The sequence below is a fragment of the Oncorhynchus gorbuscha genome, linkage group LG04, assembly GCF_021184085.1.
Source record: "Oncorhynchus gorbuscha isolate QuinsamMale2020 ecotype Even-year linkage group LG04, OgorEven_v1.0, whole genome shotgun sequence".
In the NCBI taxonomy this organism is placed as follows: Eukaryota; Metazoa; Chordata; class Actinopteri; order Salmoniformes; family Salmonidae; genus Oncorhynchus; species Oncorhynchus gorbuscha.
Window position 1 is genome coordinate 21,660,385 of NC_060176.1, and position 23,370 is coordinate 21,683,754.

Consider the following 23,370-nt stretch of genomic DNA (forward strand, 5'->3'; position numbering starts at 1 on the left):
CACCACACCCCCTCCGGCCTTAATACTTAACTATAACTTGTACAATCTGTTCTGCGGGACAAGGAAATGCCATCATTCATTGACCAAGACCTGTTTTATTTAATCATCGCCATCTAGTGTCTCAGCTGTGAATTTGAATAATTTAATTCAAAATAAGACCAATTACAATGTATTTAATACAAATATTAACATCCATCATTGTACCAAAGGGATATCTTTAATTTAAAAAAGCAGAACGGAGCTTCTTCAGGAAAAAATACTTAGTAATTAATATGATTAAAATGAAAAGGAATAAAGCAATCCAAACTTCACAGTTTATTATCAAGCTCAATAAATGCTAACAAAAATCATAAGGCTCATTTGGCTTCCAGTAACTTCAATTTCATGCCAAAGGATCGTTATATATATATATATATTTAAAAAAGAACTTCGATACGCCGCCAACATAGAAGCAAAAAACAGCAAACAAAGCATATTAAATTCAAGTACAATCTGGGGTTGTTAAGAGTCCATTAGAAAGAACTGCTGAACTGTGTAAAATCCATGTCAACATCCTGCCAGTGCAGAGCCAAGAGTGTGCCTCCCTCCCCATGCTGAAGACGAGCATTGAACACATTTTTCTAAAATGGTCCCATGTCTGCACAAATGAAATTGCCAAACTGTAGATGTGCTCGAAACGCATTAAAAAGGGGAAATAAAGAAATGACCTCAGTCTACAGACCCAAGTGTGGAGAACCGGACAGTTTCCAAGCAAAAAGGTTTAGTGGCCGACTGACTTCTCAATCCTCTCCTCCTCCGTACATGTCAGACAGCTTCTTGAAGCGCGGGCCCCACTCTTGAAGGAGGTCGTAGTCCTGGTCGCCTCCTGAGTTGGAGGAGTTGAGGGAACTGAGGGAACCGGCCTCAGAGCCACCTCCTTCATAGTCAAACACCAGGAGGGAGTCGTAGGGAGGGGCAGTGGGGTCGTTGTCAGCTGCCTTCAGGTTCTGGTCAACAGAAAGACTACATTTTACCACCTTGGTGAACATACAGCACAAATTCTAAACATGCACTCTGACATTATCCATGTCAAATCCAGTTATTTCCATGACAAATCATCTCCAGAAGACCTAGATATGACCTTAACTGTGCATTCTACTCATAGTATAAATGAGTTCAAGACTTGACTCACATCATCAATGAAGTTGCCAATGTCGGCTGGGTTGGCGGGTCGTGGACGATACTCTGGCCGGGCCATGGTTGGAGCGATGTCATTACGGAAAACATCAGGACGGTTATCCAGACCTCTGTGCAGGACACTCAAGTCGAAATCCTGAAGGTGGAAAGATGTAATATAATACATGTCTGTACAAGACCAAAAGACACAGAAACATAAAAACATTGAGTGACAGATGCAATGGTTTGCAAGAACATGTACATCACAATACAAAAAATGGATCCTTGGAAAAGCCTAGTCCAGGGTTCGTCAACCAGGTTTGGTCCCGGGCCAAATTTTTTCTGAGCCAACAGTCAGCAGGCCAGAACATAGTAAATATATAATATTAGCACAATTGGCCTACACAACAAATGTAACATGTTTAACACATGATTAGAACATAAACTCAGTGACACTAATTTTTTATCTGATTAAGCTCAAAATTGGCCTATTCAATTAGTCAATTTCTGTGTGTTGATTGGTGGGGGAAAAAAACAAGTCTACATAGCCTACACTACTTATTTTAACATTACCATTTGTTCAGAACAATTTACTTGATAGCAAGATAAAAGGTACCTCTCAAAGTCTCCAGAAGGTGGCTAATGAAAATCGATGTTGATAAGAATGTACAGAGATGCGTTCATCGCTCCATCTTTTCCCAATGCCTTATTTGCAATGAAAATATCGCCGTTTGCAAATAATTAAATCTGACCTATTATGAATCTAAGCATAAAACTCAGTGCTCTCCCGCCCCATAGAGGCCAGACACAGAAACATTTAATTATTAACTGTAAGCTGCACACAGCTTTTTGCAGACATATTCTGTAACTTAAAACAGGTTCAATCTGTGGGAAGTGGGAAACAGTCGTGGACATGGAGAAATGTGAGTTTTACTAGGAAGCTTGAGTTGTTCTATTTGGACTTATCATCTGGAAGGCTACTGCACTTCAGCACACTGAAGACACGACAAGCAGAGGGACCAGGCCGCAGCATTGTCAGAGGTGATGGAAGATTTCACCAAGCAGCTGAGAGAACTTATCCACCAGATTTGAAGACCACAGCAAGCCAAAGGATATCATTGCGTTTGTACGTAATCCTCTCAGTCCACCCAGGTGGAGAATTCTCCTCCCTTGCTAAAAAAAATGATACCCTCGCTGGATGAGGCAACAAAAAAAGAACGATTGAATTCCAGACATCGAGCCATATAAGGGATGCGCTCAGGAGTGCCGAGTCCGTGTGCGTTTTGGGTGGCATGCTCAGAGGAATACAGCACAATAAAGAAACATGCATTTTTTTGTGCTAACAATGTTTGGATCGACTTAATGTCCTCATTTTCCTCCATGAAGGCAATATACTCATGACAGGAACCGGCTTATCACAAAGTCAATCGAGGACTGCCTGCACTGCCTCAAAATCGCAGTAATTCTAATTCTAATTGTTCTGAGCTAGTCTAGGGAGCGCTCCCCTCACCTGGTCATCCTCGCCACCTCCCTCCTCGTCATAGTAGTAGATGTTGTCCCTGACATCGTCCTCTTGCAGCAGAGGCTCCTTCTTCTCACCACCTCTCTTCCGCAGGAACATGAGCAGCAGAAGAGACAACACTGGAGCACAACATAAACACAGGGCCTTAACACACTAGTACATCACTGTGTATTAACAATTACATATGTACGCGTCGAGGACAGCACTGACTAAACACTTTAGTGCCGAGTTAAACAAATGAACAACTTACATAGGAGTAGTAAGACTGCTCCTAGAATTCCCAGAATGCTAGAGATGCCGAAGCCTGCTACAGCTTTATCGGAACACTGGACATCTGCTCCTTTGCAGTCACACACAGAGGCCTGGATGGTGCTGTCATAGTGCAGGCCCTGGTTGTCAGACACTCTCAGGACAACCATGTAATCTCCACTGTCCAACACAGTCTTCAGTGTCAGGATAATGCCAGTCTCTGAAATGGAAAACAGGTAACATTTAACAACGCAATTGTTTTAAAGGGGGGAAAGTACTGTAGGTCTGGGAAAAATCAATACATACTTGTGTCATTCATTCTGGCAGTCCAGTTAGAATGAGACGACCCCTGAAGCTGTACGGTGTAAGGAGCAGCAAAGCCCGCGCTGTCTTTATCAGTGACTGACAGCAGCTGTGGGGAGGACTCCTTGTTGCAGACCCTGATCACACTCTCGTCGATGGTTGGAGCATTATCATTCACATCCTCCAGCTCTATGATAAGGGTGCCAGTGCCAGTTGCCGGGATTTCATCTGCATATCCAAATTAGAGCATTGTCACTCAAGGTCAAGTTTAGGGTGTGGTCATTTACTACATTTTAAATATTAGCATTAGAAAAAGGGAACATTTAAATACCGTTGTCGATGCCCAGAACAATAACAGAGTATTTGTTGTCTTGGACAAAAGTGGATTCTCTGTCCATGAGGCTCTTGACTTTGATCAGCCCAGTGTCTTTGTTGATACTTAGCCATCCAGCAGGATCATTGCGTATCTTGTATCTGTGTAGTAAATGTACAAAATAAATACATAAAAAAACATTGCTTACAACCGTTGTCATTTGAAAAATGTTTTCCTCTTCAAATCTTACAAAACATAATAAATTGTAAATGAAGTTCTAATCTTACGTGACTTTCTGATTCCTTGCAGTGTCTGGGTCCGTGGCGGTGTACAGAACCAGGTCACTGTCAACAGGGAGGTCCTCAGGTTTCCTGATAATCTTCTCCACTGGGGTGAAGACTGGAGCTTCATTCACATCCTCCACATTCACTACAACAGTAGCAGTGGAGGTGGACAGGCTGATTGCGAATGGGACTTCATTCTGCACAGTGACCAGCAGAGTGTACTTGTTGTTCTTCTCAAAGTCAAGCGGCTGTGTTGAAAGAACAGAAAAGCCCATCAGCATAGGAATCCTTCAGACATTATAGAATAAGGATAATGGCATTTATATCTACAATCATACTCTCCCCTACACATTTGGACAACGTAGCCAAAACTTAATTTGGCTCATTAATGCAGGATTTTATATCATTTGTATCATATGAAGCAACGGTACAAAATGTAACTTTTCACTGAGGGTATTTTCATAAATATCCATTTTACCATTTATAAATAAAAGCACTTCATGCATCTTGCCCCCTTCTTAGTCATAGGTATTTCTACAAATTCAGAGTATTAAAGTAGTCAAAGTTGAGTATTTGGTTCCATATTCCTCGTACGCCATGACCAAGTCAAGCTTGCAACTACAAAATTGGATGCATTTTCAGTTTGTTGTGCCCAATAGAAATGAATGGTAAATAAGAATAGGTTTCTGAACAACTTTACATTATGTGGATGCTACCATGATTACAGATAATCCTGAATAATGATTAGTGAGAAAGATCATACCCCCAAAACATGCCAACCTCTCACCATTCCAATAAACATTTTTGGGGGGTATGTAATTCATCGTGATTCAAGTCATCCATGATTATCCATGATAAAATGGTAGCATACACACAAATGTAGAAGGGTTTAGAAACATTCTTATTTACAATAAAAAAAAGAGACATGCATGGCAAATAATGTATTTTCTATAGACCCATTTCTGTGTTTGCTACACGAGGGCAATATGCAAAGAAAGTTGGTGGCCTTCTAGAACTCCAGCAAAAAAATGCCTATATTTACCAGCTGCTTATGAGTGCATTTCACACTTCTTATAGATAATAAATTGGATTTTAAGACTGAAATGAATGCCCTGTTTAATATAATGTTTGTGTCATTGCAAATCAACTGCATTATACTTAACACGTCAACCAGTAAAATGGCTCTTTGGCTAGCTTTTGCTACAGCATATCATAGAGCGTAAGTATTCTAGCTAACAACTGCTGCATCCAAAATTGTTATTTTGCAAAGTTCACAACCAAATATAATCTTAGTGACTGTTTAAGGAAGAATCAAAACATTGTAAGTGTACGAGAACCCCAAAAAGTTTGTTTAGAAGTAATAAAAAAGGTGAAACTAGGCCATGTCGAACGGGCGCAGATGGCGATGGCTTCTTCTTTCTTAATGCCGCCAAAATCGTGAGCATCTGGGCGCGAAGTCAAATAAAAATGGAATAGTGTACTGTCGGCTCATATGAAATATTGGATCTCTAATTTTTTTTTAAACACTAGAGTATAGTCATCTTAAAATGTTTTAGTGTCACTGTCCAAATAAATACGAAGGGGAGTGAAAATTACTTCTTCCAGGATATCATTCCAGAAAAGCAGCTAAAAAGCTACATTGACCGGCTGCTTTTGCTGCACCTCCAGAGTAGCAGCTCAAATATATCTATAGGAGAGGATTTCAACATACCTTAGCTGTTGTAATGATGCCCTCCAGCTTGCTAGGGCCTGTGCTCACACTGAAAAGGCCTTGAGGGTCCCCGTCAACTATCTTGTAGGTGGTGGCCCATGCAGAGGAGTGAGGCTCATCTCCATCAGTCACTGGCATTTTCACCACCAAGGCATCCACTTTATTCTCTGGGACTGACACAGTGTACTGCAAAGGAGAGACGCATGATTATAAAGCAACATAGAAAGGGCAATTCCATTATGTGTTAAAACGATTGTAAGGCGGCAATTTTAAATTTTGCCTTCAGAAATGTGCTTACCGAAGGAGTCACAAACTGTGGCGCATTGTCATTGCTGTCCGTTACTGTAATGATGGCTTTGCCAAAGCTGGTAAGGCCATTTCCCTCCATATCGGCAGCTTGGATTGCCAAAGTATATTTGGTAAATTTCTGACAAATTAAGTAGAAAATTAAAATCAGAATCACAAGTGTAATGCATGTAGAATATACACAATGAATAAGTGATCGACAAGACTTGATTTGAAAAGAGACCAACCTCTCTGTCCAACCCAGGTGCGTTAACCCGAATCCCTCCAGTCACAGGGTTGATGACAAACATGTTGGGGCTTGGTAGTGGAGGCTCCTGACTGAGAATGGTGTATCTGACATCAGAATTGGCAGAGCCCTCCTCATCAGCATCAGTGGCCGTTACCTGCATGACCTCATCACCTGAACAGAGTGAAAATAATTATAGCAAAATATGGCATCATTTTCCTTCAAAAACATCACATCATTAAGTATTGTAAATACTGAGTGTGTGTGAACAACATACCTGGTTTTGATGCTTCAGGAACTGTTCCCGTAAATGGATCTTGGGTAAATACAGGTTTGTTGTCATTCATATCGATGACTTTCACAATGATCTCCATGGGATCCTCAGCTATACCTGCACCCACTGCAACAGCATGGGCTAGGAGCTAGAGAGAAAAGTAACAAACATTACTTTAAAACTAAATATAAATCAGTTTTCAATTAAGTCAAGGTAAGAAAATTAGGATACGCAAACCGTACAATGTATTTGTCTTTTTTCTCCCTGTCCAAAGGCTGGGTCACATAGAGTATTCCAGAGTTTTTGTCCACAGTGAAGAGTCCCACAGGAGGTAGGTCTGCCCCAGTGCCAGTGATGCTGTACTGGATCTTCACCTCTTTATCATTGCTGGACTTGATCTGGTTTACCAGGATAATAGAATTCACGTCAATGAAGAAATGTCCAACACTGATATTAGAGTAATTGAAAAATGATCCTTAACCTACAAGACACTTACCTGCACCATATTCTTGGGGAACGGGCCTCGGTCATTCTCTGGGAAGTTGATGGGAGGAATGACCCAGTCCCTCTTCCTTCTTTTCAGACCTCCTGAAGACTTGGGGAAGTTCAGAACAGGTAGAGACAGACTTTCTCCTGGCTGTGGAATTTAAACAAAAAACATGAAATATCAAGTCCATGGTTTTACAAGCACCAATAAATACATAGAGCATTTTACAGAAAATGCCATCAAACTTCAATTGACTTGAAAATGACAGAATTAGAATATTTCCAGCTAAACAAGTCATTGAAATCCTTCCAGAGATGCAGTTGCCCATCTATCCACTAGAGGACACCATAGTCTCGTTAATTTAACCAGTCATATACCTTGGGCTGGGTGGTCATCTCATGGTGATTGTGGTGGTGGCCATGTCTGGCCTCATGCAGCACTCTGACTGGAACCATGATCTTCTTGCCCTTGGATTGGGTAGAGACATAGAACTCCTTATGTCCATTATGCAGAGTCAGCCCCCTCTTCAGTTTCAGCGTCCCGTCGCCATCTACTTTGAAGCGTGAATCCTCAGAGTGAAAGAGAAAGCTGGTACGGCTGGTGCAGTCATCAAAAACCACTGCAAGGTCAAAGAGAAAGGTGGTCAGAGGATATTTTAAAAGTAATATCCATGTGGGCTTAAAAAGTAACCATTGAAAGCACTTCAATAACAGGAAAAGATTTAAAGCACCATCCAAATCTCAAATTTAGAACATCAGTGGGTTCTTGATGAACTGATAAGAGCCACCACAGACTCTCTCAGTAAATGTATAAATGGAATACTGGTCATAGTAACGAAGCAGCAAAATGACCTTCTAAAACACCTAGGCCTAGTCGCCTCATGATCGCAGCTCTGATCTGCTGCGAAGACATTATGCAGGGCTTATTACATGCACAATGTAAAAACCCACAACATGTCAGACTTGCAAAGGAGTAGATTGACCCATATCCTCATGTAACTATTAACATGAAATGTATAACTAGTACTGTGCAACTTAGAACAATATACAATGTACCAGGTGGTGATTAAGCTGTCATGGTATACAAGTATTCTACTAGAATCATCCTGTGTGGACAGAGAGCAGAGTTGACTTGCCCAGCCCTGGGTTGAGACTCAAGGACAGGCAGGCAGCAACATCTGGTTTCACATGACTACTATAAACATCCTGAGGCATAGACCTAGCTCTACAAAGAGGTCTGAATGTATCATTATGCTCCTATTAGCTTACAAACGAAGTTGATTGAGTATTATTTAAAAACAAAAACAAATCAATACACCTCTTTCCAGCCTAATGAACTGGCTAAATGTTATGCAGAAATTGTGCAATGACACAAGACTAGAAGAAATGTGTGGTTGAGAAAGATATGGAAGTGTGGTTTTCAGAAGTCAAAACTGAACTAGATGTATGCCATAGTACCCACTTCTGCTTTCTGCTCATTCTATTGAGAGTTAGATACTAGAGAATCAGGTAGGTAGAAGTACAGCAACTACCACTTTTGGCAAGATGGCGGTTGTCACCAAAGTTTTGAACAAATTAAAGAAAGATGTAGGTGGTAAAGCTGAAGTCCAGAGCAACAAATAATCAGGCCCCCTGTCACAAACACATTTGTTTTACAACTGGCTGTCTCGTTGTTGTTGGTAAATCAGGCCTAACACTGTTGTGTCGTCTGCAAACTTGATGTGGTTGGCCATGCAGTCATGGGTGAACAGGAGGAGGATAAATAGAGATTACCGTGACTCAACGGTCAGGTGGTATTTGACTGCGGTTCTGCCTCATTACTGCCGGTGTGGCAGTAATACGGTAACCACAACAGCCCTAGGTATAGCCTACTGACCATAAACTGAAAATGGGTAATTGGATACACAATTAGTCTAGCTAGGCTATACTCCAATTAAACAAATTATAGTAATTGCCTGTGGACTGTATTATGCAAACTGGATGTTCTGTTCCATTATGCTACACTCCAAACTTTCTATCCATGACTCAAGGAGAGAACGTATAGGCTTAGGTGATGAATAGCTTAGTAACAGGGCATTTTCATAATTAAAAGGCTGACATTACCTTTCGCTACAGAATCTCACTGTGCGTTTCCATCTCCTCCCCTGTCAACAGTTTAATGATACGTTTTGTGAAAACATGTTACAAAGGTTGTTCCCGAACAGATTTAACTTGTTTCCCAAATTAAGCACTGGGTAGCTGCAGGAGCTGGGTTGGAGAGCCCATGGCATAGAGTTTGGGCAGAATATCAACTGTTGCACAGCAAAAGGCTGCATGCTCCTCGAACAGTGACTGTTGCAGAGTGAAACTATTGTTCTTATAAACCCAGACTTATATGCAATCCCATGTGAAAGGAGAGTTGGTTGCCACTAAAAACAGGATCCCAGCTGCTACTATATTTATTTCTCAGCTGCTGATATTAAACCAGAGTAGACTACCTGGCAGGAGTGAAAAACTAACTGTGGGAAAGTGGCCTCCAGTCGCTATTCATGTGCATACGGACAACATGAATTTTACTCCAGACAAATTTGATAATGAACCATTAGAAATAAAAATAAATTACATTAGTAAAGACAAGATTAAATTGAGAATATAGTGAAAATATGAGCGAGAGAAAAGCGCGTGTAGCAAGCTTTTTGTGACTTTTTTAAATATTCAATAGCCTATAGTCGCATCAGGGGTCCATTTAGAGTTCAGAAATATGCCTTTTAAACCACGACATCGGCATTTTATTTTGAAAGTCCTGTTTTTTGCTTCAATCGAGTGATCAGGGACGTGCAACTATAGTTATTAAATCACACAAAACACATTAGGCAGAGAACAGCTTCATTTTCAGATGTCTAAGTGCAACGCTATTCAGCTAGAAGCCATATAAGTAAATGAGCTTACAGTGAACTTTGGCAAAAACAACGCATGGTCATCATATTTCGAATGCTACATTTCCTACTGTTTTGCTCGAAGTCAATCTTGCATTTTTTTCCAGAGAAAAATAGGCTACACTGAGAAAGGTACTGGAGTAGCTTTACAGTCAAATGCCCGTTAGTGAATTCTCAGAGGGAAGATGTGCAAATTAAGCACAATCTGCTGGCCTAGAAGGCCAGCATCCCAGAGTTGCCTCTACACAGTTGACATTGAGACTGGTATTTTGCGGGTACTATTTAATAAAGCTGCCAGTTGAGGACTTGTGAGGCCTCTGTTTCTTAAACTAGACAGTAATGTATTTGTTCTCTTGCTCAGTTGTGCACCGGGACCTCCCACTCTTTCTATTCTGGTTAGAGACAGTTTGCGCTGTTCTGTGAAGGGAGCAATACACAGCGTTGTACTAGATCTTCAGTTTCTTGGCAATTTCTTGCATGGAATGGTCTTCATTTCTCAGAACAATAATAGACTGATGAGTTTCAGAAGAATAGTCTTTGTTTCTGGCCATTTTGAGCCTGTAATCAAACCCACAAATGCAGATTCTCCAGATACTCAACTAGTATAAAGAAGGCCAGTTTAATTGCTTCTTTAATCAGAACAGTTTCAGCTGTGCTAACATAATTGCAAAATGGTTTTCTAATGATCAATTAACCTTTTAAAATGATACACTTGGATTAGCTAACACAACATGCCATTGGAACACAGGAGTGATGGTTGCTGATAATGGGCCTCTGGATATCCCATAATTTTTTATTTTTTAAAACCAGTTTCCAGCTACCATAGTCATTTACAACATCTACACTGTATTTCTGATCAATTTGATGTTATTTTAAATGGACAGTGTGCTTTTCTTTCAAAAACAAGAACATTTCTAAGTCAACCCAAACTTTTAAACGGTAGTGTAATATTTGGATTTCTAAGACATTCTAAAGGTTTGTCTGACTGGTTGTCTGATCAATACCTTAATTCTTTAAAATATATATAACAGTATCTGTACTCCAAGTCATGTGAAATCCAAAGATACGGTGAAATACTTACTCACAGGTCCTTAACCAACAGCGCAGCTCAAGAGTTAAGCTAATATTTAACAAATAAACTAAAATATATAATTTAAAAAAAGGCTATATACAGGGGGTACCAGTACAGAGTCAGTGTGCGGGGGTACAGGTTAGTTGAGGTAATTTGTACATGTAGGTAGGGGTGAAGTGACTACGCATAGATAATAAAGAGCGAGTAGCTGCAGTGCACAAAACAAAATGGATGGGGGGGGGGGTCAATATAATAGTCCAGTTGCCATTTTATTAATTGTTTGGCAATCTAAGCTGTTAAGGAGCCTTGGGAAGCTTGGACCCAGTGATGTACTGGTCAATACGCACTACCCTCTGTAGCGCCTCACGGTCAGATGCCGAGCAGTTGTCATACCAGGTGATGATGCAACCGGTCAGGATGCTCTCAACCATGCAGCTGTAGATCTTTGAGGATCTGGGGACCCATGCCAAATCTTTTCAGTCTCCAGAGGGGGAAAGGTTGTCGTGCCCGCCTCAACTTTCTTGGTGTGTTTGGACCAAAATAGTTTGTTGAGGATGTGGACACCAAGGAACTTGAAGCGCTCAACCCTCTCCACTACAGCCCTGTTGATGTTAACGGGGCTTGTTCGGCCCGCCTCACCCTGTAGTCCACGATCAGATCCTTTGTCTCGCTCACATTGAGGGAGAGGTGGTTGTCCACACTGCCAGTTCTCTGACCTCCTCCCTATAGGCTGTCTCATCGTTGTCGGTGATCAGACCTACCACTGTTGTGTCATCGACAAACTTAATGGTGTTGGAGTCGTGCCTGGCCCTGCAGTAATGGGTAAACAGGGAGTACAGGAGGGGACTAAGTACACACCCCTGAGGGGTACCAGTGTTGAGGATCAGCATGGCAGACATGTTGCCTACTCTTATCACCTGGGGGAGGCCCATCAGGAAGTCCAGGATCCAGTTGCAGAGGGAGGAGTTTAATCCCAGGGTCCTTAGCTTACTGATGAGCTTCCTGGGCACTATGGTGTTGAACGCTGAGCTGTAGTCAATGAACAGCATTCTCATATAGGTGTTCCTTTTGTCCAGATGGGAAAGGGCACTGTGGAGTGTGATTGCATCATCTGTTGGAGCGGTATGCAAATTGGAGTGGGTCTAGGGTAACCGGGAAGATGCTGTTGACGTAAGACATGACCAGCCTTTCAAAGCACTTCATGGCTACCGATTTGAGTGCTACAGGGCAATAATCATTTAGGCAGGTTACCTTTGCTTCCTTGGGCACAGGGACTACGGTGGTCTGCTTGAAACATGTAGGTATTACAGACTGTCTGGGAGAGGTTGAAAATGTCAGTGAAGACACTTGACAGTTGGTCCGCGCATGCTTTGAGTACACGTCCTGGTAATCAGTCTGGCCCCGCAGCTTTGTGAACGTTGACCTGCAAAGGTCTTGCTCACGTCGGCTACCGAAAGCGTTAGTCATCCAGAACAGCTGGTGCTCTCATGCATGCTTCAGTGTTGCTTGCCTCAAAGCCAGCACAAGGCATTTAGTTCGTCTGGTAGGCTAGAGTCACTGGGCAGCTCACGTCTGGGTTTCCCTTTGTAGTCTGTAAAAGTTTAAGCCCTGCCACATATGACGAGCGTCAGAGCCGGTGTAGTAGGATTCAATCTTAATCCTGTATCGACACTTTGCTTGTTTGATGATTCGTCTGAGTTAGAGGTCGACCGATTAATTAGGGCCGATTTGGGCCCCCCCAATTATTTATTTTTTACACCTTTATTTAAACATCAATGCCTTTCTTAAAATCAATACACAGAAGTATATATTTTTAAACCTGCATATTTAGCTAGAAGAAACCCAGGTAAGCAGGCAATATTAACCAGGTGAAATTGTGTCACTTCTCTTGCGTTCATTGCACGCAGAGTCAGTGTATTTGCAACAGTTTGGGCCACCTAATTTGCCAGAATTTCACGTAATTATGACGTAACATTGAAGGCTGTGCAACGCAACAGGAATATTTAGACTTATGGATGCCACCTGTTCCGTATTTCACTGAAAGAATAAATGTCTTGTTTTCGAGATGATAGTTTCTGGATTCGACCATATTAATGATCTGTATGTTATCATGTTATAATTAAGTCTATGATTTGACAGAGCAGTCCGACTGAGCAATTGTAGGCACCAGCAGGCTCGTAAGCATTCATTCAAACAGCACTTGTGCATTTACCAGCAAATGTTCATGCCTTCAAGCCTATCAACTCCAGAGATTAGGCTGGTGTAACCGATGTGAAATGGCTAGCTAGTTAGCGGGGTGTGGGATAATAGCGTTTCAAATGTCACTCGCTCTGAGACTTGGAGTGGTTGTTCCCCTTTCTCTGCGGCTTTTGTGGAGCGATGGGTAACGCTGCTTTGAGGGTGGCGGTTGTCGTTGTGTTCCTGGTTCGAGCCCAGGGAGGAGCGAGGAGAGGGATGGACGCTATACTGTTACACTGGCAATACTAAAGTGCCTATAAGAACATGAAATAGTCAAAGGTATATGAAATACAAATGGTAGAGAGAAATAGTCCTGTAATTTCTACAACCTAAAACATCTTACCTGGGAATATTGAAAAGGAACCACCAGCTTTCATATGTTCTCATGTTCTGAGCAAGGAACTTAAACGTTAGCATTCTTACATGGCACATATTGCACTTTTACTTTCTTCTCCACTGTTTTTTCATTATTTAAACCAAATTGAACACTTTTCTTTATTTGAGGCTACATTTATTTTATTGATGCATTAAGTTAAAATAAGTGTTCATTCAGCATGTAACTGTCATTATTACAAATAAATAAATTAATGAATAAAAACTGCCGATTAATTGGTATCTGCTTTTTTTGGTCCTCCAATAATCGGTATTGAAAAATCACAATTGGTCGACCTCTAGTCTGAGGGGATAGCGGGATTTCTTATAAGCATCCAGCTCCTTGAAAGTGGCAGCTCTAGACTTTAGCTCGATGCGGATGTTGCCTGTAATCCATGGTTTCTGGTTGGGATATGTACGTACGGTCACTGTGGGTACGACGTCAATGCACTTATTGATGAAGCCGATGACTGAGGTAGTAGACTCAATGCCATTGGATAAATCCCAGAACATATTCCAGTCTGTGCTAGAAAAACAGCCCTGTAGCGTAGCATCCACATCATCTCACCACTTCCGTATTGAGCAAGTCACTGAAACTTCCTGCTTTAGTTTTTGCTTGTAAGCAGGAGGATAGAACTATAGTCCGATTTTACAGATGGAAGGTGGGGGAGAGCTTTGTATCCATCTCTGTGTGTGGAGTAAAGGTGGTCTAGGATTTCTTCACCTCTGATTGCAAATGTGAAATGCTGGTAAAATTTGGTAAAACTGATTTAAGTTTGCCTGCATTAAAGTCCCCAGTCACTAGGAGCACTGCTTCTGGCAGAGCATTTTCTTGTTTGCTTATGGCCTTAAACAAACAATGCAGGTGCTTCTACACCTGCATTGCTTGCTGTTTGGGGTTTTAGGCTGGGTTTCTGTACAGCACTTTGAGATATCAGCTGATGTACGAAGGGCTATATAAATAAATTTGATTTATAGAGTTGGTTGAGAGCAGTCTTAGTGCCAGCATCGGTCTGTGGTGGTAAGTAGACAGCTACGAATAATATAGATGAGAACTCTTGGTTGATAGTGTGGTCTACAACTTATCATAAGGTACTCTACCTCAGGCGAGCAATACCTCAAGCCGTCTTTAATATTTGACACCGTGCACCAGCTTTTAGTGACAAAAAGACACCTTCGTCTTACCAGACGTAGCATCTCTGTTCTGCCGGAGCATGGAAAATCCCGCCAGCTCTGTCGTCGTTCAGCCTCAACTCGTTGAAAAAGATATTGCAGTTCTTAATGTCCCGATGGTAGGATAATCATAGGTCATCAATTTAATTTTCCAATAATTGCATGTTAGCCAGTAGAACAGATGGCAGTTTACCAACTCACCTACAGATCCTCAGAACGCAGCCCGATCTGCACCCTCTTCTTCACGCAAATGACAGGGATTTAAAAAATATATTTAACTAGGTAAGTCTGTTAAGAACAAATTGTTATTTACAATGACAGCCTAGGAACCATGGGTTAACTGCCAGATTTTTACCTTGTCAGGTCGGGGATTCGATCTAGCAACCTTTCAGTTACTGGCCCAACACTAACAACTAGGCTACCTACCTGTGCCCAGTAGAAAACAGCCTTCTCAGACACGTCAAAGGATAAAGCTTCTTCCAGTTCATGGTGAGTAATACCTGTTCTGATGTCCAGAATTTATTTGCGGTCATAAGAGACAGTAGCAGCAACATCCTGCTCAAAATAAGTTTTAAAATAAGTTAACGCAAAAAAAAAAAAAAAAAACACAATTGGTCAGGAGCATGTAAAATGTCAGCCATCCTCTTTCGGGGGCCATCTTAGCAGTCTTCATATTATGAGCTGTCTTACCTTGTTTCAAAGTAGCCTTGCCAAAGTCCCACCATTGAAAAATAATTGCCTCCCTGTTTCTAAGACTTCCTCATCGAAACCAGCATTTCTCCCCTGTTCTATTGGTTTTCATAATCAACTTTCTTTGTAGAGAATCCAAAAAGGCACAATCCTAGTCATATTAGTGAACCCATCCTAGTTAAATCTTTAGATTTCCCCTTTAAGTTTAACAGATGATCATCTCGGTCCCATATGGAACCGCTTGCATCAGGTGCACTGTTTAGAACAAGGTTTTCCTTCGAATTGCAAATGACAATTTACATTGGCTGCTTCGTTACAGGAGTTGAATGTTCAATAACATAGCCTTTTTTGCTATGAGATATGCAACATTAGCAAGCCTGTTTCAATTAAGAGCTTAACGATAGGTTGCTACACAAAAGGGATTGATTGAGGCATCATTTCTCATTGATATGCATTATTTGTTTGTAATTTGCTGTCAGTTGACGCGAATGACAATCAATGTCAGAAGTCACTCAGAGGAATCTAGGCCGGCCTAATGGTTATTCCAGGAAGTCTAACCAGTTTCACTCTACTGATCAAATCAGAGCTTATGCCTACACGCCCAACTACCAGAGATTTAGCATGTCTCATCGATGAGCTCACTCAGTCTGGTCAACCTCCTTACAAGGAAAAAACAGCCTTCAATTAAGTCAACTTGTTTGAAGCATAATTAAAAGCCATAACAATACAAATCTAGCATACTAAATTGGTCACACAATTGTAAGTGACACTTTACTTTCTTAGCAAATGTGTGAAAAATCCCTCCATTAGCCCCAATGCGGATCAGACAAAACACCACAATGCTATTGTAAACAAACTATGACTGAGAAAAGTTCCATGCCATATTTGCCAAGTAATGTACAGGGTCGTCTTGCCAGCCACACCTCAACAAACAAAGGCTTATCAAAGGGAGTTACTGGCGGTCCCAGACACATGAGTCAATTCTTTACATCGAACCAAAGCAACACTCAAGCGTTAAAACTAACCAGCCTTGTATTTCTTGATATGTTGTGCTGTTAAACAGCTGACAATATTGGGCACACCAAATCAAAAATCAATTTGTCAGCAAGTTCACTCACCAAATTGCTCTATTAATTTTGTGAATCAGTTTAATTTCATAGAGAAGCCAGAGACAAGGCCCACAGTCATAGCAAAACCTGAAAACAATGTGTGCTCTGTGGATTGTCTGTACAATAAACAGCTGTGCACAGTTTGATTAGGAATCACGAAGGCTCTGGGGCAAATGAACAAATATTTAAACACAAAATACTTACAATTGAACCACTTCTGACAAATTGAACAATGGATACACATTTATCAATGTGTACTGAAATATTCAAAACAGAACACCGTCTGCTGTGAATGAAACAAATGTATTCTGAAGTGATGACACGGTCTTATGCAGCGTTCAAAACAACTGGGACTCGGAAAAATACGAGGTCAAATCATGATGCCAGTGATCTTCAGGTCGGAGCTCTTGAAAGAGGCCCGAATTGTAATTTTGAGTTGGAAGACATTTCAAATAGATATTTCAAAGTCGGAGCTCGTTTTCTGCCTTTAGCTTTGAACGCACCGAGGTTCGATATTTCCCAGTTGTTTTGAACAAGGCGTTACCGTACGACCGGGCAAAAATGTTTGACAGCGAGGGAAGCTACCATCAGTTAGTTCTTACCTTTTCCTAGTCTCCGGCCACTTTGTAAGTGATATCTTTCCACTTTGAAAATGTACATTTCTGAATTGAAACCTGGTAGACATTTTGACTCCGACGACCCTGGTCTGAAAGCCTTACAAAAGGAAAAAAATGAATTGTATTTATAAAAACGGCACACGGTGATAAAATACATCTTCACCAGATTACCATAGAAATTCAATTATACTATCATAATGACCACTCACTACTATTGTTGATATTCTACAAATAGCACAGCACCCTATTGCGAAATGTGGCATATGTATAAAAACTCAGAACAACAACATATCCGGGTGCGTTAATCTGGTAATTAAGCAAATAACAGACTAACGCAACGCTGACTAAAACAAAAACACCCGACAAATCATGAAAATGTATCATAAATACGTTTAAATAAGACGTGTAGGCTGAACCAGATACGGGTTCAGACGATACTAGCCAATACTATTCCCAGGTAAATGGCGTTGCCTACATTTCGTGCTACTTTAGAGTGAAAAAAAAACCTCTTACCTGGAGAAATAATATTAATACGCCCAACTCCACGAACCAAAATGCCCCCATTTGTTTTCAATAATATTTGGATAGTCGTTCCACCAACAGTAAAAAGTAATCCCTTTACGTGTAGAGGAGAAAAGTCTATTCTTCAAACGTGTGCTTTCTGGGTTGTCGGTTAAGTGAGAAATGAGCTTCAGCAGGTAGTTTCTGGGGAGTGACCTCGCCCATCCGCTCGCTCCAAGTATGGGCATGGAAGAAGAACGGCTCCTTATACCCGCACCTATGAAACACAGGTAAAGTGTCATAATCCAGAAACCCAAAGCAGGGTCCTATGTGCCAAATTATTACACAATAATGTGAGAATTCCGATCGAGAGGAAAAGCACTGATGAGGAAGAATGGGTTCAGGATCAAACACGGTGTCAGTCATTCCATTTCATGATCAAAGTCGTTTCAAACAAAACACAGCAACAATGACAATTTCACAGACTGGAACAGTCTATATTTGTCAAAAGCTATCATTTGTCAAAATAAGCTTTACATTTTAACAAATGACTGATAAATACATATAGTTTAATCATGATAAAACATATTAATAAGGAGTAGCTAAACATTTACAGTCAGCATAACATATCAGTACTAAAATTATGTATTGTAGATGGGCTTTACTCTACCACCTGAGGTTTTCTGTGGACCTGATTGGCTACAAATACATGAAAAATTGCAGCAGGATGTCCTCCATGCATCTTGTTTATCACATCTCCATCATCCTCACCTCAGACGTCGTGGCAGAACAACATTAAATCCTCTGCTTGCTTTGGAGACCCAGCAGCCTTGTGAAACAATTGTTGAATGATAAGTCTATGATGTCACATTGTAGAACCAAAGACGTCCTATATACCTAGTCTTTAGTAGTAAGTAACGTTTCAATTACATTATTAAAATATGGAGAGACTGGCCTGTTGGTGAAAATAAAGTGCTTGAGGGTTCCAAAGAGAAGGGAAACTATGATATGAAAGATATTTCTTTATCCATTCAATCAGTGACCTTAGAGTACAGAGAATATTGTGGATCATGAGTTTCAAATGTGATCAGTTCATGACCCACATCCAAAACATCACATTAAAGGCTTTTCTACTCATGATCCACAATACTGGTATGCATTGCTAGCTAGCATAATCATAACCTCCAAAGTAGTTTTAGCAGTCCCTACCTGTTAATCCATGATTGCCATGGCAGAAACAAAGGCACAAAACGACTGACGGAAATTGAACTAATGCTGTTTTCAAAACAACTTTTGGCGCCGAAAGTTGAAATATCAAAGCCAAACTGTATGTTACTGTTGCCCTCCTGACTAGTCTTCACTAAAACAACAAAACTGTAAGTCATTTGCAACTTTATTATCAGGAAATGTTTAGTAATATCACAGAGTCAAACTGAATGTTTGAGGCCGTTAAGCGCTGTATTTGCACACGAATGCATGTTTTTCAAACGAGCTAATGTTAGCTAGCCAAGATCTTTTGCACGCCATCTGATGAGTTGGTCACGTGAATGCGGCATAATGAAGCTAAATAGCCTACAGAAAACTACCATTACATTTCTGACGTCTGTTTTGAAAAGGTCAGAAACATGCTGTAATGTAGTCGAGCCACAAGCTAACTAGCTAGCTAACGTTAGCCCTGGCTCATTTGACATGGGGCAACTATCTACCTAATTACTAGCGTTCACCCTATAAAACAAAATAATGTAGAGAATATGGTTTTGGTTTGAAATTCACTTACCACTAGCTTGACTAATGTACTATTCTTCTCATTAGCTATTACACTAGCTACAATTGCTGAATATTTAACTGCAAAGCAAGACAGTAGCACGCAGAATTTAGATTGGCGCATGCCAATGTGATAAATGCGCGCTCTATCATGTCCCGTCAGATGTTAAGCTACTGTATTTTGACATCTAAATATCTCTTTGTCCCATTTTGTTTTTTGTCTGTTTCTATTTCCCTGCTTGTTTTTGTGTATCTCACTGACTGACTAGGCCTCGATAGCCCCATAATTCAATTGAAAAGTAATGTGTTGCTTTATACTTGCTTTATAAGTAATATTGGACAGTTTGTGATGTTTCTGAATAGGAAATTATCCTCACATAAAGTGGTGTAAAAAGAGGTAAAGACACCATGTGAAATATAGTCCAGTTGTCTCCACTCAAACCATTTGACAGTCTTCAGAACCTCCATTTACAATTAATCTGATGCTTACAGTTCCACAGTCACTTGACATGAAAGTGGGAAATTGTGAGTCAAGCAATTTTATGATCTTATCTGCTTTCTTCCCGGTTCCCTTCTTTGTGTTGTATCTCGTCGTCTCTGAATCCACAATCTGAATGAACAGCAGCTGGTATTGTATGATAAATCAAATCGTGTCTGTGTTTTGTCATAGTAAGTATGAACAGTGGAGGTCAATCAGAAATTACATGGTAAGTAGTCCATATCTAACAACTGACTTAATCACATGCCTCACTTCATGACCCAGCAGATAGATACAGTAGCGTATTGTTTGATGGAATATATTTTTAGGCTTTTCATCCCATTTCTGACTCAGAACATCACAAATCATTTAAACCTCCTCTTGCTCATAATGAATACATTAACACACTACAGTGTAATTTGCTACAGCAGTCCTAGATAGGTGTATCATGCACCCTTTATCCATTGTGTGAGACTCAAGTCTCATATGAGACGTCCTTGTAAATATTACAATGTCTTCGCCTCCACTGAAGGACAGTATTTATTTCAGTTTTCCTTATCTTTGCTGGAATGTATAATAGATTCTCCAGAACTACACTCCCTAGCTGGACTTGACTTTGTGCTAATTAGGAGGAAGACTCCCAACTCTTCAGTCAGAGAGGACAGGAGGCTATGGGAATCTTGTTAATCATTATTTAGTTGTGTGCTTTTATATTAACCCCAAAGGACAAATACTCCTGTGAGTGTGGTAAAGTAAACTGTGCTATAACACGTGACTGTGAGAGAGTTCCCAGACTTCGCCAGATTGAGAGCCTGTGTTGCTGTACTCAGTACTGCATGTGTGTCAGTGAAGGCTCATTCTATCATCATCACCAGTACATTGGACTTTAATGTTCCCCTTAATTGGATTGGCCATCCATTTTGATAGCAAAATTGTTGCTCAGTTCACAGGTTCCCTTCAGATGGTCTCACAGGAGTGAAAGTGTAGCCTATATTTTAACAAGATAACAACTTGTATGTCTTAATTTTGCATTTAGACTGTCATCCCATAACAGTCTGACATTCAGGGTCTCATCTGTTTATTTTACTGTGTATGGCTGGGAGACTGACTGTGCCCTGACTTGTTAATGTGGTCATATTGTTAACAGGAAATCTCTTCGGGGAATTCTATCTTGCTAGAGCCAGTGACTAATGGTTAAAGTTGTACTGAAGCAAAAGTCACACAGTTACTTTGTTTAGAATCCTTGAAGAAAATATCCTAAATGACCATTTTAAGAAGCTTGAATTATTAATTGAAAAACAGTTTGTCTCAGGTTTTCCATAAGAACGTTGTCTCCCTTACTCTATGAGTGTAAAGAATCTAACATGATCTTTTTGAAGCAATGAAACAGGGTTTTTCCACAGATGCGTAATGGTTTCAACAAGTCTAGCTGATTTCTCATGGCGGGTTCTGTCAAGGCCATTGGCTGTCTGTCATTTATTAACCACTGTCAATGTGTAAAGAATGTAATTGGTTTCGACCTTATTGTCCCTATTGAAATGATAGAGGCTGAAACGTACACAAAACATTAAGGAAATCCTTTTGAAAACATTATAATAAACAAAGTCTTGTACGTCTCCTGATTCAAGTATTTGTTTCTTATATGATTATCCATCCGTCTAATGGGATATGTTTGGCACTTAGGGTTAATATAACAGCAACGTTTTAAGCATTTGTTATCCGCATTTCAGTTCAACCCTGAAAGCTAGAGAGCAAACTAGCTACAGTGTGTTGATCATGAATTATACAGTATCTGTTATGGGTTGCTATGTTTTGTGGCTTTAGAAAGATGGCTGATAGAGCCTGTTGGGCGACAGCAGTTAACCGTCATTGTACATAAGAATTAGTTTTTAACTAACTTGCGTAGTTAAATACAAAAAAAATAACAAGGTGAGGCTCAGGGGGAAGGGGTAGTTAGTTATATGTTCAAAGAGCAACTGGTTCGGTATTACAACCACTTCCTGTATTTAATCTCCAAGGTAGCAGCCAACATGCTCATCTGTCTCTGTGCCCATTCAAATCAAAGATATAGCATGATAATAGCCTTATTCACCCCCCCCCCCCACACACACACACACCTTAGATCAAGATTAAAGAGAAATGCTCTACAGAGATATGACACTTTTTCAGTGTAGGCCTACGTGCAGTACTCTGGCAATTGTATACTGTACATTCCTAATGAGCTCGCCCATTGACTTAAAGTAGTCAGTGGACATCAATTTAAATGCTGTGATCAGCCAATATCCCTCCATTGTCTAGTGATTGACTTCCTTTCTACACCATTGGCCCTTAAAAGCCCATCAATGCAGAGTGAGGCTTTTAGACTCTATAAAATGTTTATGCATAACCTCCACAATCGCATTAGGTTATGGAATCATGTTTCTAAATAGCTAGCCATCCTTTTATTTCCCGGATTAACCAGCCCCAAGCTTTACAGCATTTTCAGATTTGTCTAGAGCAACGGCCAGGGCCGGGATAGACCAGACGTGTAATTGTGTTGTGCCTGGGTTTTTGTTTTCCTGGAATGTGTGGATGGGACCTCCTGTCTCCAGGAGAGCTACATTAAGCTTCACGGCTTCAGGCATGACAGTGTCTGTGAATCTACTCTGCTCCACACGGAGTATTGACATGAAATGGCACTCTTGCAACAGTGCACAGAGACAGGACCCACGCTGTCTCAATTGCAGGGCTCCAGGCTCACAGGTGTTTCAGCCCTGAGGCACTCTCAACCAGTTCTCAAAGCTGTTGTGATGTCACTGTGGAGTGTCATGCAGAAACTGTGTTGAAAGTCTCTCTTTACCTACTGAAAGGGTGGGTTCAGTGGGATGAAAAAAAATCCCTCACATGCTACCTGACCCCACATTCTAGGGCTAAAAGGATTTTATCTTCTCTGTCTGTCTTGGCCTTCCTTCCACCTGTAGAGAGATGGCACACCGACGCTCACTCACCTTTTTGGCAGTCTCCTGACTCCTCTCTTTCTTTGCATAAGGTGAAAAGTTACTTGTACATAGTATTGCCTCGGTCAGCAAAGACTAGGGCAAGGATAGCATGCTGATAAGTGTCCCTGGAGGAATGGCTAGAAGCCCAGCACTTAGCCTAGAGCAAACTAACCACACCCAAGACTCCTGCCTGCCTTTACCTTAATTGTTATTGTTGACACAATGTGGGTGGTTCAGCTAACTGTCTCACTGAACTAATCCATCTGACAGTGCTGATGAATGAGTAACTTAAATACAAAAGGGGATGAGGACTAGCTTGAGAATTTCAGTTGGTAGACTGTACTTTTACTTTACAGGCTTTCTGTTTCAAATATTTTTATTAAACACACACAAGAATGGTGTATAGGTATACATGACAGGTATACAATTCTTATCTAAACATAAAAGAGCATACAGGAACAACAAGACCCAGAGTTCTGAGTGCAGAACAAATAATACAAAACACGACATACAAAACAAGGACACGTAGAAAGAAAGAGGGAAGATGGGAAGGTAGATTAAAATTTTACAATTGAGAGTGCGTTAATAAGTACAAATTCACAGCGCCGACTCGTCCAAGTAGGAGAGGAAAGGC

General features: G+C 40.7%; 1 protein-coding gene across 1 annotated transcript; it reads right to left on the reverse strand.

Moving 5' to 3' along the window:
* Positions 1-75: 75 nt before the first annotated feature.
* On the reverse strand, positions 76-17,735 carry LOC124033842 (B-cadherin-like). The gene is made up of 16 exons (XM_046346209.1): positions 17,529-17,735; positions 17,001-17,112; positions 7,208-7,449; positions 6,840-6,980; positions 6,586-6,741; positions 6,347-6,491; positions 6,071-6,243; positions 5,836-5,964; positions 5,538-5,723; positions 3,830-4,074; positions 3,561-3,703; positions 3,233-3,457; positions 2,928-3,146; positions 2,666-2,796; positions 1,172-1,312; positions 76-986 (listed from the first exon to the last, which is right to left on the reverse strand). The coding sequence occupies exons 1-16, from the start codon at positions 17,577-17,579 to the stop codon at positions 780-782; spliced, it is 2,646 nt and encodes an 881-aa protein (XP_046202165.1). The 5' UTR covers positions 17,580-17,735; the 3' UTR covers positions 76-779.
* Between the last annotated feature and the right edge of the window lie 5,635 nt (positions 17,736-23,370).